Source organism: Notamacropus eugenii, chromosome 5, assembly GCF_028372415.1.
Source record: "Notamacropus eugenii isolate mMacEug1 chromosome 5, mMacEug1.pri_v2, whole genome shotgun sequence".
In the NCBI taxonomy this organism is placed as follows: domain Eukaryota; kingdom Metazoa; phylum Chordata; class Mammalia; order Diprotodontia; family Macropodidae; genus Notamacropus; species Notamacropus eugenii.
Window position 1 is genome coordinate 225,861,667 of NC_092876.1, and position 14,253 is coordinate 225,875,919.

The 14,253-nt window shown below is 35.8% G+C and overlaps 1 protein-coding gene across 1 annotated transcript in view; it reads left to right on the forward strand.

The window, feature by feature from the left end:
• The first annotated feature begins 5,570 nt into the window (after positions 1–5,570).
• Positions 5,571–14,253, forward strand: part of LOC140505806 (sodium channel protein type 2 subunit alpha-like) — a 114,657-nt gene continuing 105,974 nt past the window's right edge. The window contains exons 1-3 of the mRNA XM_072612189.1: positions 5,571–5,711; positions 7,581–7,899; positions 9,257–9,375. Coding sequence (XP_072468290.1) covers positions 7,633–7,899; positions 9,257–9,375 — 386 coding nt within the window. The 5' untranslated portion in view covers positions 5,571–5,711; positions 7,581–7,632. The remainder of the gene's footprint in view (positions 5,712–7,580; positions 7,900–9,256; positions 9,376–14,253) is intronic.

Sequence of the window (14,253 nt, forward strand, 5' to 3'; positions counted from 1 at the left end):
AGGTTTGAGTACTGACTGACACGTTTACTAGTTATGTGACTGAACCAGTCACTTCATTTCTCTGAACTCAGTTTCCTCATCTGTAAAGTAGATATATTAAGACTCAGTCTGTCCCATAGAGTAGTTGAATAAAGCTCTTGGTAAACTTAAAATAAATTTTATAAATGGGGGTCATTATAGTACTTAGGTGTCATCCTTCCCAATGATTCATGGATATGACATATTTCTCTGTCTCTCAATCTCTGTCTCTCTCTATCTCTCCTCCCTCACTCTCTCTTTCTTTTAGTATTCTATAACATTTTCTCTTGGCCTATCCTGTCTTGTTTCACCATGCAACTCTAACAGGGGTGTCCTGCTCTCATCCATTCTCTCCACACTTGGCCACCTTAGCAGAGTGACACTTCAATGACACCACACAATCCCCTTGCCTTTGGTAGGATTGCTATGTTCCAGGATCTTGTCCCTCGTGACATTTTTTCCAGTTAAGTACAACCCAGGCGGACAGTGATGAAATTGCATAGGAAGCCAGATGGCAGGCCTGGTTGAGGCTGGTAGTGTCAGTTCCTATTTTCTCTTCAGACACCTTCCCACTCGCTCTGCTTCCTTCCTTCTGCTGAAGTGTTGCCTTCTCATGTCATTACTGTATCTCTTAAATTGTTACCTTTTCAAATGTATATATCTTATTTACTCAAGTAGATTTTAAGCTTTTTGAAATGAGGGACTAGCTCTCATGCTTTGTATGACCCGCAAAACCTGTGTCAACAGTCTAAGTTAGAACAAAGTACTTGTATGCTCTGGACAAGCTTTAAAAATTGTACCTGTGTATTAACTTTACACCACAGACTTTGAGCCTTCACTTTACCATGAGGTTTGATTTACTTCTGGATTTAAGGACTTCTGAAGACTCTATGGTTTATCAATATAAATACTACTTCTTACAGAGCACGTCACAAACTTCAAATATTGTACAAGAGTCTTCTCCCTGTCTTCAATAAATCTTCCACAGGAAAGTCCACCCAAAGTGCTGAAAGTTTTACTCTGGTTCTCTAGGTATTGTGTAGATACTGGTGGAGTGCATGGACTGCCTGTCACTTAGCCCTTACACTCACCATATGATGGGACCACCTTCCTCTGTGGTCATTTGGTTCTCTAATAGTATCATTTACACTGCTTCTCTTGTTGCCCTTATCTTTAGTTATTCAACAGTGTGATTGCCTATGACTCAGAGCCACAGCATCACTGGAAGAATATTATTTTAAAAAGATGATTCTTTGTTTCAGTGAGAAAAGTTTAGGATCATTAAAGTTTTTTCTAAACTCAGTATAAAGAATCCCCCTTTTAAAAAAAGTTGCATCTCCACCTGTCATAAGGTAATCTATACAGATATTTTTCCTAGCTCAGTTTAAATAAAAATGATAATTTATCACAATTTTTATAATGGCAAATAAATCTTAAAATTTTTAAATATATAAATATTGTAACAATTATACTGTATTCATAGTTAGATCATAAATTTAGAGATGGAAGGGATCTTTGAGGTTATCTAGTCCTTATTTTACAGTTGAGGCAACAACTGTGGTGATTTGAAGCTAGGCTGTCTGCCCATTAGAATGTAAGTGCCTATATTTGCCTTTTTATGTATGTTTAGCACTTACCATTATGCTTAATATACAGTAGGAACTTAATAAATGCTTGCTAACTTTACTTTGCCCCCAAATCCAAATCAACAGTGTCAGCAAGCATTTCTTAAACTTCTACTATGTGCTAGGTGCTGTGCTAAGTTCTGGGGATACAAATAATAAAAAGAAAGAAAAGCAGTCCTTGGTCCTTAGCAACTTATGGTAAAAAGCAGGAAGATAATACATAAGGTATAATGTATAAAAAGAGGCTGGAAAGTGAACAGAGGGTAGAGAGAGAAGGTCCCCATTGAAGAACACTACTTCCCCCAAGTAAAGGGGAAAATGATATAGAGGCACAGAGAAGTTGCCTTAATATTTACACCTCTACGCTTCATGAAATGAATAATTTCAGAGAAAACTAGGAAGACCTTTATAAACTGATACAGATCTAAAGTGTGCAGAAATAGAACAGTTATAACTTTATAGGAAAAGCTTTGGTCTGTTACCTTCACGTTGATCAAAATGAAGATGAAAGACTATTCCCTTCCTGACAGATGTGATAACCTTAAAGGAAGAGAGACATATGTTTTCAGATAAGGCTAATGTGGTATTTGTTTTGCCAGACTAAGCAACTATGGGTGTTCTTTTCTTTTCTTTCTCTGTCTCTGTCTCTATCTCTGTCTCTCTCTTTCTTTCCTTCTTCCTTTCTTCCTATCTTTCTTTTTTTGCTAGCAGAGTATTAGTAGAAGGGACAGATTTTTTAAATAATTTTCAACCTAGTAGCTGAGATATTTGGATTTATCAAACATTATTCTACTATATTCATTTGCTTGTTGTGTTCCTAATCTATTTCAGTGATCAAATTTTCATTATATTAATCAGCATCAAACAGTTTTGCTTTGTACTATAGTGTGGTATCTGCTACTGCTATGCCCCCTTCCATTTCACTTTTTTTCATGATCTCCCTTGAGATTCTTGACCTTTTGTTCCTTATGAATTTTTTATTATTATTTTTTCTAGCTTTATAAAGTAATGCTTTAGTAGTTTTATTGATGTGGCACTGAATAAATAAATCTAATTGACATAGGCATTTTCAGAGCCTGACCATGAATGATTAATATTTCTCCAGTAATTTAAATCTGTATTCCTGCAGAGTTTTTGTACTTATGTTCATAGAGTTCCTGTGTATGTGTGTTGGTAGGTAGACTCCTAAATATTTTGTGTATTATTTCATTATTTTGAATGAAAATTTTCTTTTTATCACTTTCTGCTAGGTTTTTTGAACAATATACAGAAAAGCTGGTGCTTTTTATGGGTTTCACATCCTTCTACTTTGGTGAAGTTATTGTTTTATTTTAGTTGAATCTTTAGGGTTCAGAAGTAAATACAATTCCTCCAGGATCAAGTACAAAATGCTGTGTTTGACATTTCAAGTCTTTCATAACCTAGCCCCCTCCTACCTTTCCAGTCTTCTTAAACCTTACTCCCCAACACATACTCTTTGATTTGTAACAATGACTCTCTGGCAGTTCCAGGAACATACAGCTCCGTCTGTTGCCTCTACATATTTTCTCTGGCTTTTCCTATTCTTGGACTGCTCTCCATCCTCTGCTACAACTATTGACCTTCATGACTTCCTTTAAATCATAGCAAAAATCAAATCTTTTTCAGGAAGCTTTTCAAAACTCCTCTTAATTCTAGTGCTTTCTCTCCATTAATTATTTCTATTTGTTTTGTATAGGTAACTTTGTATGTATTTGTATGTTGTCTTCCCCATTAGAGTGTAAGGTCTTTGAATGAAAGTGATGGGGTACTTGGGCCCTAGCACTAGATCATGTCTCTGGAAACCTCCCAGTTTCTCAGTAGGTCTCTGTCCTGTTCTCTTATTGCAGAATACATTCTCTTATCAGAATAGACAGGGGGTGCTTGGTGCAAGGATTTTTGTCCCTGACTGACCCAAGCACTGTCCCTTACACCAGATCCCCAAGGTCCATGCCTCTGACAACTCCTTCAGTGTCTGGTATCAACAAAATTTTCTCTGCAGATTCCCTACACTTTCCCATAGTTCTCCAAGAGACCTAGACCCCTAGATTACCTAATTCACATTCCTAGCATTCCTTTCCCATGCCCCTTTTCCATATAAGCCCCAGCACCGTCCTTGCTCTCTTGCAAGTTCCATAAGGACCCTTGCCTGCTTTTGCTAAAATGTTACAATAAACTTTTTGCCACTTGACTAAAAGAAGACTTGAGTATGTGAATTCATTCCAGGCAACTCTGCCTTGGCTTTCTCAGGGTCCCAGCACCCCTAAACCTCATGGCAGGGACTCTTTCCCCACTTTTATATCCCCAACATTTAACTCAGTGCCTGGGACACAATTAGCCCATAATAGAGGTTTATTGATTGATTTATTTACATTGATACATCCCCAATGCTTAGTGTAGAACTTGGTACATAATAAGTGCTTAATAAATGATTATTGATCAATTGCAATTCCACTGTAATTATGTGTACTTTGCAGTCTATCAGTGGAACTCTTACCTACATCCTTCCATATATTTTCCTTAAGTGATCCACCTACTTGGCTAGGTAGGAGGCCTTCATTGTGTTTTCTCCATCTTTCATGAATACCATGTCAAGACGGGACATCCATTAGCTATCCTTTATTCTGGTGACATATATGTAGACATACACACACATAAATATGTACATATATTGTACATATATAATATGTAAAATATATATACATATGCACCTATTTAAATTATTATCTAAGAGATTAGAATATTGTGTGCTCTACTTTGTACAGTGGCTATCTTTGAGAAAAGTTGAATGTAAATTTAATCATTTAGACTACACTATTTAAAAACATAAACAATAATAAAACTATGGTAAATTATTTTGTACAGCAAGGATTTTTTTTATGTAATCACCCATTGGTTTCTCTTTTTTTTTCAAGTTAGGAGTTCATATAAGCAGATGGGATTAAATCTAGACTCCTCTGAAGTCTTCATTTTGCTGATGAAGAAACTGGGCTTTTGGAAGGTGAAGAGTTAAATGTTTAGGTAGCCTGTTATTAACCTTCTGCTTTAGGAGGGAGCTAGCCTGAATATCTTGAAAATTTTTAAGGAGGTTTATGTTGAGGGTAGATGCTGCACAACTGAAGGTAATTATTTCCAGATGTTTCACATTATTAAGAAGACCAATATGAAACTAATATTCCTGTCCATAATACATCTCCTGCATCCTTATCTTCTAAAAACATAAATTGTCATGAAAAGCAGGGAAAATAGCAAGTGGAAAGAGTGTTACATTTCTTTTTTTTAGAGTTGTCGTCTGGTATTTATTGGATCTGAAGTCTAATTTTCATTTGAACCTGATTTTCAGCCCTTATATGAGTAAATTCTTGTTCTCACAGCTGACACACAATCACATGCTTATATGGTAACCACAGCTATCACTGGTTTTCCAAGATACCTTTTTGTTATATCTGGTGTTTTAAGTGTTTTAAGCCAGGGAGAAACTGCCATGTTAACTGGCAAAATATAAAGATGCATTGCCCAGTAATGAGAATGGCCACAGATAAATTACCAAAGAACAAATGTGAATTAGGCCACAGCAAATGTAATATTTCTAGTGAGATCTTCATGAATCTAAACCAGTTTATAAATGTTTTGATTCTTCTGGCAGATGCCCTTTCCCCTTTTGATTTGCATTTTTATGTTTACTGGCTGACTAGGTTACTGAATGAAAAGTATTATCTGTTGATAGGTAATGCCAAATTTAATATCTGGTCTTTATGTTTCTGTCTGTACAAAGTGTTGGAAAGCTAAGTAGCATTGATCACAGCTCTGTGCCCTCTTGTGGTAGATATAATAATATCATCTTGTAGTCTCTCATGCAGGAAATGCCTGTTTTTCCTTCAATAACCAGAATCCTTTTACAGGAAGTTAGGTGTGGTCTTTCCAAGGAGAGTTACACCACCACCACCCCCCTAATTTTTTTTTAAATAAAGCATGATGGAATTTTAGCTGCAGTCTTTTTGGTGTGAGCCTACCAATGCCAAAATCATTGGATGAAAGATTCTTCAGGGGGTAATAATGCTTTTTAATATTATTTCTCTACTTGTATTCTGTGATTCTGCTCTAGACAACAGTCAAATCCATAGAGATTCTGCAGTGGGACCACTTTCATTTTCATAATTAACCCTTTTGTGGCTGCTAGATTTAATTTTTAAAAATCATGTCTTATTAGAGCATCCAAGAATATGATGTTAGGATATTTTCAGATATGTCCATTGGGCATACAGGGATCGTTTTCATACATATATATCATATATATTATTTACATGTAATGTAGGTATATGTGTATATATGGTTTTATATAGTTGCACATACATATACCTATATACCTGCAGGTAGGCATGTGCCTATTTGGGGAGATGAAGGAGGAAGATTAATGAGACTATGGAAGCATCAGTTTATTCAGAAGGCTCTCTGATAACATATACTCATTGCAGCTGCGCTGCTCCCAGAGAAGTCCGGTGGGTATACTTCAGAGAAAAATCCTGTGGTACAGCCCTGTATTCTGTTCATACAGCTTATCCAGCCCACTCTGTAAGAATGAAACTAAGATTATTTCACATTGCCATGAAATAATATATCTCATCTATTTAGATGTTGTGATGTGGGGCTTAAATGGTATTTGGAGGAAGAAAAAACAGGTGACAGCTCTTAAAGACTGCATTAAAGAGTTAAGATTTGATTTGTTCTTCAGTTCTAAATATAGTAGATTCTCTTGATAATGCTTTTTCAAGGATAACATTTTGGTGACAGATTTTCCATCTTTTGGAAAATCCATCTTTCCATCTTTTTCCATCCACACAGTATTATATTATGCACCAGGAGGTTATGATCAGAACCTCTGTGTAACTGAATCTGTGACGTGGCAAAGTCTCCTGTAAGGGATGAAGGGTTGGTTTTCTTTTTTTCCCCACTGTATCTTTAGCTTCAATTTTTTTAACCAAATCAAAATCCTGAAATAGAAGTTGCTTAGCTGATATTTTTACTTATTGCAAAATGCGTACAGTTTAAGAAAATGAAATATTCCTAACAATATCCTAGGCTGTTGTATAATGATTAACTTCCAAAGCAATCATGTTAGCCAGCAGCAGGTTGCTAAGTCAGAAGGTCCAGCTACAGATGCCCTAATGTAAATGACTTCCTGTTCAGTTTGGCAGGAGCCGTGACCCTGCCTGTGGAGCTTCCTGAGCAGTTCTATAAAAAGACAGGGCATCCCCTTCACCTCCTATAATTTGCTTACAAGTAACATGGGCAGGTAGCTAGGCAAGCTTTAACCTGTGTTTCCAGTCCTCTTTACCAGATCTGTTGATTCATTTTAAGCCCTTGGAAGTACTAGTGGACAAAGATAAGAGGGAAAAGGGTGGGGAGATCTTTGGAAACCCTTTGTGCTTTCTTTTTTATAAAATTCAATATGACACGCTCTCTCTTCTCCATCTTTCCCTCCCACTCTGTTTTCCAATTGTTTCAGACAGTCTGCTAAAAGATGGCTGCCAAAAATACTCACACAAGTAGAATAGCAAGCAGAAACCACCAAACATCCATTTCAGAACTCTAGATCATATATTTTTTCCTAGTAGCAGTTACTTAAAATGTTTTGGATGTGGAAAGTTAGGTTACCTCATTGGCATCTACCACACAATATCATATATTGAAGAAAGACCTACCTACCTGTGGAGGAAAAATAATTTAGATGATCATTTCCTGAATGTCAAATATTGCTTTCATTTTTTAGGTTTATATGTAGCTAATGATGTCACTACATATCTTGCTTCACATATTTTGTCTCTACTATTCATATAAATGTTTTAAGTAACATCTTGATATTGTGTTTGTCCTTTATCTTAATACTCATTGCTTTTTTGTCCTCTCATGTTTCCATAGCACTTTCTTATGCAAGAAGCTAAACGGTAATTAAAAGGTGCAGGATGAAAAGATGGCACAATCAGTGCTGGTACCACCAGGACCTGACAGCTTTCGCTACTTCACCAGGGAATCCCTTGCTGCTATTGAGCAACGCATTGCAGAAGAAAAAGCTGCAAAACCCAAACAAGGACGAAAGGATGAGGATGATGAAAATGGCCCAAAAGCAAATAGTGATTTGGAAGCAGGAAAATCCCTCCCATTTATTTATGGAGACATTCCACCCGGAATGGTGTCAGAGCCCTTGGAGGACCTGGATCCATACTATATCAATAAAAAAGTGAGTCCTTAATACAATTTCCTTTATTATTAAACTCAGAATAAAGTTATAAGATAGCTCCAAGTTGAGTCCCATCAAGGATGAGGCTAGAATCATATAATGACCTTTATAAAACATCCCTGTGATGCCAGGTGAAGTAAATCATGAAGAAAACCTACTATGTCTGGAGTATTTTAGATGGCCTAAGTTGAAACTACACCCCTGGAACTGACCTAAAGCCAGGACTATGCTGGTACCAGTTCATACTAGTTCAAGAGAGACAATTATTAAATTTTCACTGTGAGCATTTATACTTTAGAAATTGGCATATGCTGTAGATCGGGGTATGATTTATTGTTTGTTGATTACCTAAAGAAAGTAATGAAGAAAACATTAATGATGTATATTAAATTTAAAATGTATTGTGTATACGTTAAAAGAAGTCAGAGAGCAGGTTATTAAATGTTGACCTGCATTCCATTGCCTTAAACTGAATAGGCATCTGGAAATGGAGAAGCAAGTTTTCAGGCAAATAATTTTTTACCATTTTGAATTCTAGTTCTATACTTAATGGGACTAATACTTCATCAAGTATTTAGAAAATTCAGAGCCAATAGGAAGAAATTTTTGCCTGATAAAACAAACACTGAATATATTCAATTTCTTATGAAATTAAGAGAATTCTATGATACTGCCATTTGTAAATATCAAAATATCTTGCTATAAGTGGTATTGCTACCATAAATACCTTAATATTCAGCAAATTTAATTCTTTAAAAATCTTTTTTCTTTCTACTTGCTCTCTAAATGAATAAAAAGCAACAAAGCATTTGAAAAGTGAGCAAAAAGTGCTAGAATAGAATTTAGGGATAAGAAGGAATACACTTGGAAAATGCTAAATTTCATAAGGAGGTTTTATTAAAGATATGATTAAAACTACATCTTAGTGCTTACCTGAATGATAAATGAAATTGACAATTTCTTTTTTTAAAGATTATAAAAAATGTAAATTTTCTTTACTCCCAGTTACTTTTTGATTTTAATCATTTTTAATTCATTATATTAATTTTCCTTATTGCATCTACCAGGTATAGAAGAAGCATATGGAGTCACCTTGTAAACAAGAAACATATATTCATGTCAATTTAATTATGTTATAGGATGAGAGTTAGTACATTGTTGTATTATATTGGGATTGAATGGAACAGTACTGAAATTTGCACATTTCCAGATAACTTTTGCTTTTTTTCCCTTCTGAATGTTTGGTCTGGCTAATTAAGTACACTAATTAGTGCTGAGGAAAAAATTAATGCAGACTATCTTTTAAATCCCCTCACTGCATGTTCTAAATTCCATTTTACTTGTGTTTTTTTTCCAGACTTTCATAGTATTGAATAAAGGGAAAGCAATCTTCCGATTCAGTGCCACATCTGCCCTGTACATTTTAACTCCTTTCAACCCTATTAGAAAAATAGCTATTAAGATTTTGGTACATTCATATCCTTTTTCAAGTTATTGTTCAATTTCTCATGCTGTTTGGTTTTTATCTTTCTGTATACTTCACTTCAAAACCAGTGTGATTGGTGTCTCTCTACCCTATTTCTCTTGTTTCTTCTCTCTCCCGTTATTCAATAAGGAAATCAGAGGTAAGTGAACTACTTCTCTCCTTTTTCTAGTTTTTCTTCTTTCCCAAGTCAACCATAATTATTATTCTTTTTCCTTCTTGTTTTTCTCCTTTTTTTAAAAAAAATCTACTTTTTCCTGCCACTTCTTATTTCTCTCCATATTATGCTTCTAAGTACAAATAGTATAATGTTATATTTATAACATCAAGGAAAGTTTGAGTTCATTTATTTTAATGGATTTACTTACAAGAAAAAATAATTTAAATCTCATACCAATTATGATCTAATTTTAATGTCCTAGTACTTTTATATGAAGACAAAGCCAAGGCATTATTACTAAATATTCTTGGAAATTTGTTTTCATTATAAGATAGTAGTGCTCCATGTATTTTGTTGACCCTAATCTAATATATGTTTCACAATTTAATTGTGCTTTTGAGTGTTTTTCAAGTCAGGATTTAAATGTTACAGGAATTCTACTGTTAATATATACTGTAGCTATGTGTGTGTGTGTATATGTATATGTATGTATGTATGTATTAGCTTTTGAATAGTTTTCAAATTATGTTTTCCATGAAAACTCTTTTTGGCTCCTCAAATTTGCTGAGACTTCATCTTCATTATCAGTCTTGCCCATCCCTATAGAGACTAACTGCTTTGATAGAAAGGGTTTCTATTGGAACCTAATTATCTTTTTAGCCTCATATATTTCTCCTCAACCCAACTTGAGCAGATCTAACAGAGCAAGAGACAGTTGGTATTCATGGCAAAATATTTGAAATAGGACTTGAGAAGGAATTAACATAGAATTAGTGAGAATTCTAGAAAGTCACGGCAAAAGAGTTTGAGGTAGCAATTGTTTGTTAATTTAGACCTTGGAAGGTAGGAAAGAGAGAGATGAACTGAGAAGGTTTGAGTTATGGAGCCCAGTGTTTGCCTAGCCAGTGCTTATCAAATTGGTATGAGCTAGTGCAGTTTCAACTTTGAATTTAGGGAAATTTATCTAACATCCCTAAGAAGATGATATCTTCAAGTATCAGAATTGAGAGAACTAGTTTGGCCTGTGGGTAACCCATCACTAAGGGGCATTCCAGTGACTTTAGTTCCTTTGAATGCAAGCACTGGCAGGTTCTTTCCAATTTGAAAGATTTGGATTTAGGATTTGGTGATTGTTTGTCCAAAAGCCAGACTGGCTAAGTTCAGAGAAGCTTATCACAAGAGCTTAATTTCAGTCATTATTAGCTATAGGATGATGAGTCTTTCAACCATATGAACTCAGAGAGGTGATTACTAAGTGGTAAAGAAATTTTGGTGGTCATAGTACCCTTACCAGTGAGATTACAGATGCTTGTGGTGTCTTAGTTGCTTATACACTAGTTTGCATACTATGATTCCTTAGTTGTTCACACTAAATGGCTGGCAGTGTTATAATTTTGGTGCCTTACTATAGAGAAAGCATTGAGGACAAAATAAAAGGTCTAGGCCATGGTCTCAAGATCATATTCTAAAGAGGAAAAATCCTGCAGTCTCTTTGACACTGGTGCTAGAATTGACAAGATACAGATGGTAGAGAATCTTCTGTTTGATGATATCTTAGGTTGTTTCCTGACAGAGTACTTTCCAGTGGGGTTATTTGTTGTATGAGGGGAAGTTGAAGAGAAGAGAAAAAGCTTTTAGTAAAAACCTATTGTGTGCCAGGCACTATCCTAAATGTTTTATAAATATTATCTCATTTGATCTTTACAGCAATCCTGGGAGGTAAGTGCTGTTATCTTCATTTTACAGTTAAGGAAACTGAGATAGACAAGTCTTAAGTGACTTGCCCAGGATCACTCAGCTAGTACCAAAGGACAGGTTTGAACTCAAGTCTTCCTAACTCAAAATCCAACATTCTATTCATGGTGCGACCTATCTACCTCTAAGTAAGAGCATTAGTTCATCAACTAGCTAATGACCATTAACTCTCAGAAAATTAGTAGATTATGCATGTGTTAATGCTTCAGTTTCTACCATTATTTATTTAACAGATGGCTGCTGTCTTCATTAAGAGCTCTAAGGACATAAAAATAGTTTTGTCTCTTGAACCTGGAAAATTGATAAGTTGATACACTGTGGTTATATTTACTGTTAGTTTTTTTAAGGCAACACAGTTTTGATATTCCATGACCCTCTTACGTCCTGCTCCCTTACATATCTCCCTTATATCTGATTACACGATGAATTGGTGGCAAAGGCAGGGCTATGACACAGGTCTCCACATTCCACCTTGACGGACATTCCCATTCAACTCCTAGATTCACCTTTACTTACCCCCATAGTTCAAACCCAATCTACCATTGCCATAGAATTATAGGGGCAAATGAGCCCCAAAATAAGAGTAAGAGAACTTAACTTCTATTCCCAACTGCATGACTGTGATTTCCTCATCTGTAAAATGAGTGAATCGGAGTAACGGTAGCAGATGTTCCCTTTCAGCTAAAAATACTATGATTTATTGGCCATATGACATTGGGCAGGTCATTGAGTTTGTCAGAGCTCTAGGTTCTTTATGCTATTTGTCCTACCTTCCTTATGTTGTTATTGTGAGGATCAGATAACGGTATGAGGTGTAAGTGCTTTGTAAACTGTAAAATGCTAGGCCAAGATTGGGTATTTTGCATAATAATGAGATTCATATTTCTATGAATATATATTAAATATTCAAATTTGCTTTATTAGCCCAAATTTTGAGACTTGATAAATTTATTCTAATCTTCATACTTCCCTTTTTGTATGCCTGGTTTTCTTTTTTGAGACTAACAGATAAGATAACTACCTACCATCCTTTACAGTTTAAGTATTTCTCAGCTAATATATAGATACACATCTCTCTCTCTGTGTATACACTCACACACACACACACACACACACACACACACATAAGTGTAGCACACCTCCCCACCCCACTCCTAAGAGCCTGCCTTTTTATCTGGGTACTCACTGGAGAATGGTATTCCCCTATGGTTTCAAAGGTTTTCAAAGTGACCAGAGCCACATAGCTAGTAAGCATCTAAGGTTGGATTGGAACTGAGGATTTCTTAACTTCAGACTCTATACTCTATACACTGCACCATCTAGCTGCCCCAGTAAAGTGAAGGGGAGGATTGGACTAGATAGCCTTGAGGGTAACCAGTCTCTTCCAGCTCTACTAAGATGGTGATGTTTTCTTTGTTCTGCATGATGACTAGGCAGTGTGTAGGGAAGCTCACCACATATGTATGCCCTCCTAAAATTATAGCTCACTGTCCCTCATCTGTCTTCCCTTGTCACCCAGTAAAATAAGTAGCTCAAAATTAAGCATTTCCCAAGATTACATAGTGAGAATGTTAGCTATGTCTCCCCACTCCCCCCAAAATCTATGGCATACTTTCCCATAAATATATCCAACCTCAGTGGGAAGAGTGGGTAGATGTAGAGCTCACTAGTAATGAGGCACACATGTAGGGCACACAGGTGGCCAAGGCCTCTGTTACCACAGAGCCCTGATGTCTTTTCTCTTCTCCTGGTCTTGTCATGCTTATTTCTCTGAGCTTAGCATCTCTTCTACATCAATTTCTCAGCTTAGCTCCCTAGATCTACACTTCTCAGTTTGACTTCCATCTATCTGCCAGGGATAATTCTCTCTTGAATCCACAATTGGCTCTCTTCTTTGCTGCCAGGGATTATACTCCTTAAGGCTTCTCCCTTTCCTAAATCTCTCTCCATCTTTCTCTCTCTGACCGACTCTCTCTATCTCTCTCTCCTCTGGATTCAGTTTCTTCTACTGAGATGCCCTAGCCTGTAAGGTATTCGTAATCTCTTCTTACCATATTTGACCTTTGATAAAGACATAGTGGGTCATGTTCCATGAAACTGCTAAACTTGAAGCAGGTTGCCTTCCAGTTTCATGAAGGAAACTTGTTTATACTTCATAAAGGGATAGTAGAGCATAGACACCTATTTAACACATTAACACTTTCTTACCTCTCTTATCTGTTCCTTGTTTCTTTGATGTTATCAGTGAGGCTTAAGAGAAACCTGTTTCCCCTCTTCTCCACTGCATAAAGTTACAACATCTCCCTCCCCCCAACTCAATAAAGGGTTGTATTTCCCTAAATAAATTTGACCTTCTCTAATGTAACTATTCTGAAAAGGAAATCATTTAAACAAAAGTGCTGCAAGAAATCCCGCAAAGAGATTATAATACTCTTAATAAAATAGTCTGGATGGCCTCATAGCTGTGCTATAAGTAATTACAAGTGGGATTGCTTAATGTTTTTGCCACTGGACTGGCAGTCAGAAGCTTAAAATTATAGTTTCATATTTGCTTCAAACTTCCTCTCTGCTTGATTGTGGATGACTTGTATAACCCATCTCTGTCATGTTTTCTGCTCAGTGAAGTAATACTAGATCATCATATTTTATAAATATAGTGGGAGAATGAAATGATAAAAAGGAATTATATTAATGAGAAGTCAATGAGGTCAAAACTTCCCAGTTTTTAAAGACTTTTCAGAATTCTATTAGTTATATTGACTAAAAATGAGAAGAAAACAAATTGCTGTTACTCTAATTCCCAGTTTGATTCTTTCTCTGTTGCATGTAAATATGTACTTTAAAACATGTTTAAGTGTTTTTATTATGAAACCAGATTAGAAGTAAGATTTCATGACTCTTCAATTTATAGATAATCATAGTAACATTTATATGGTGCTTTCTCTGTGTTGGCACT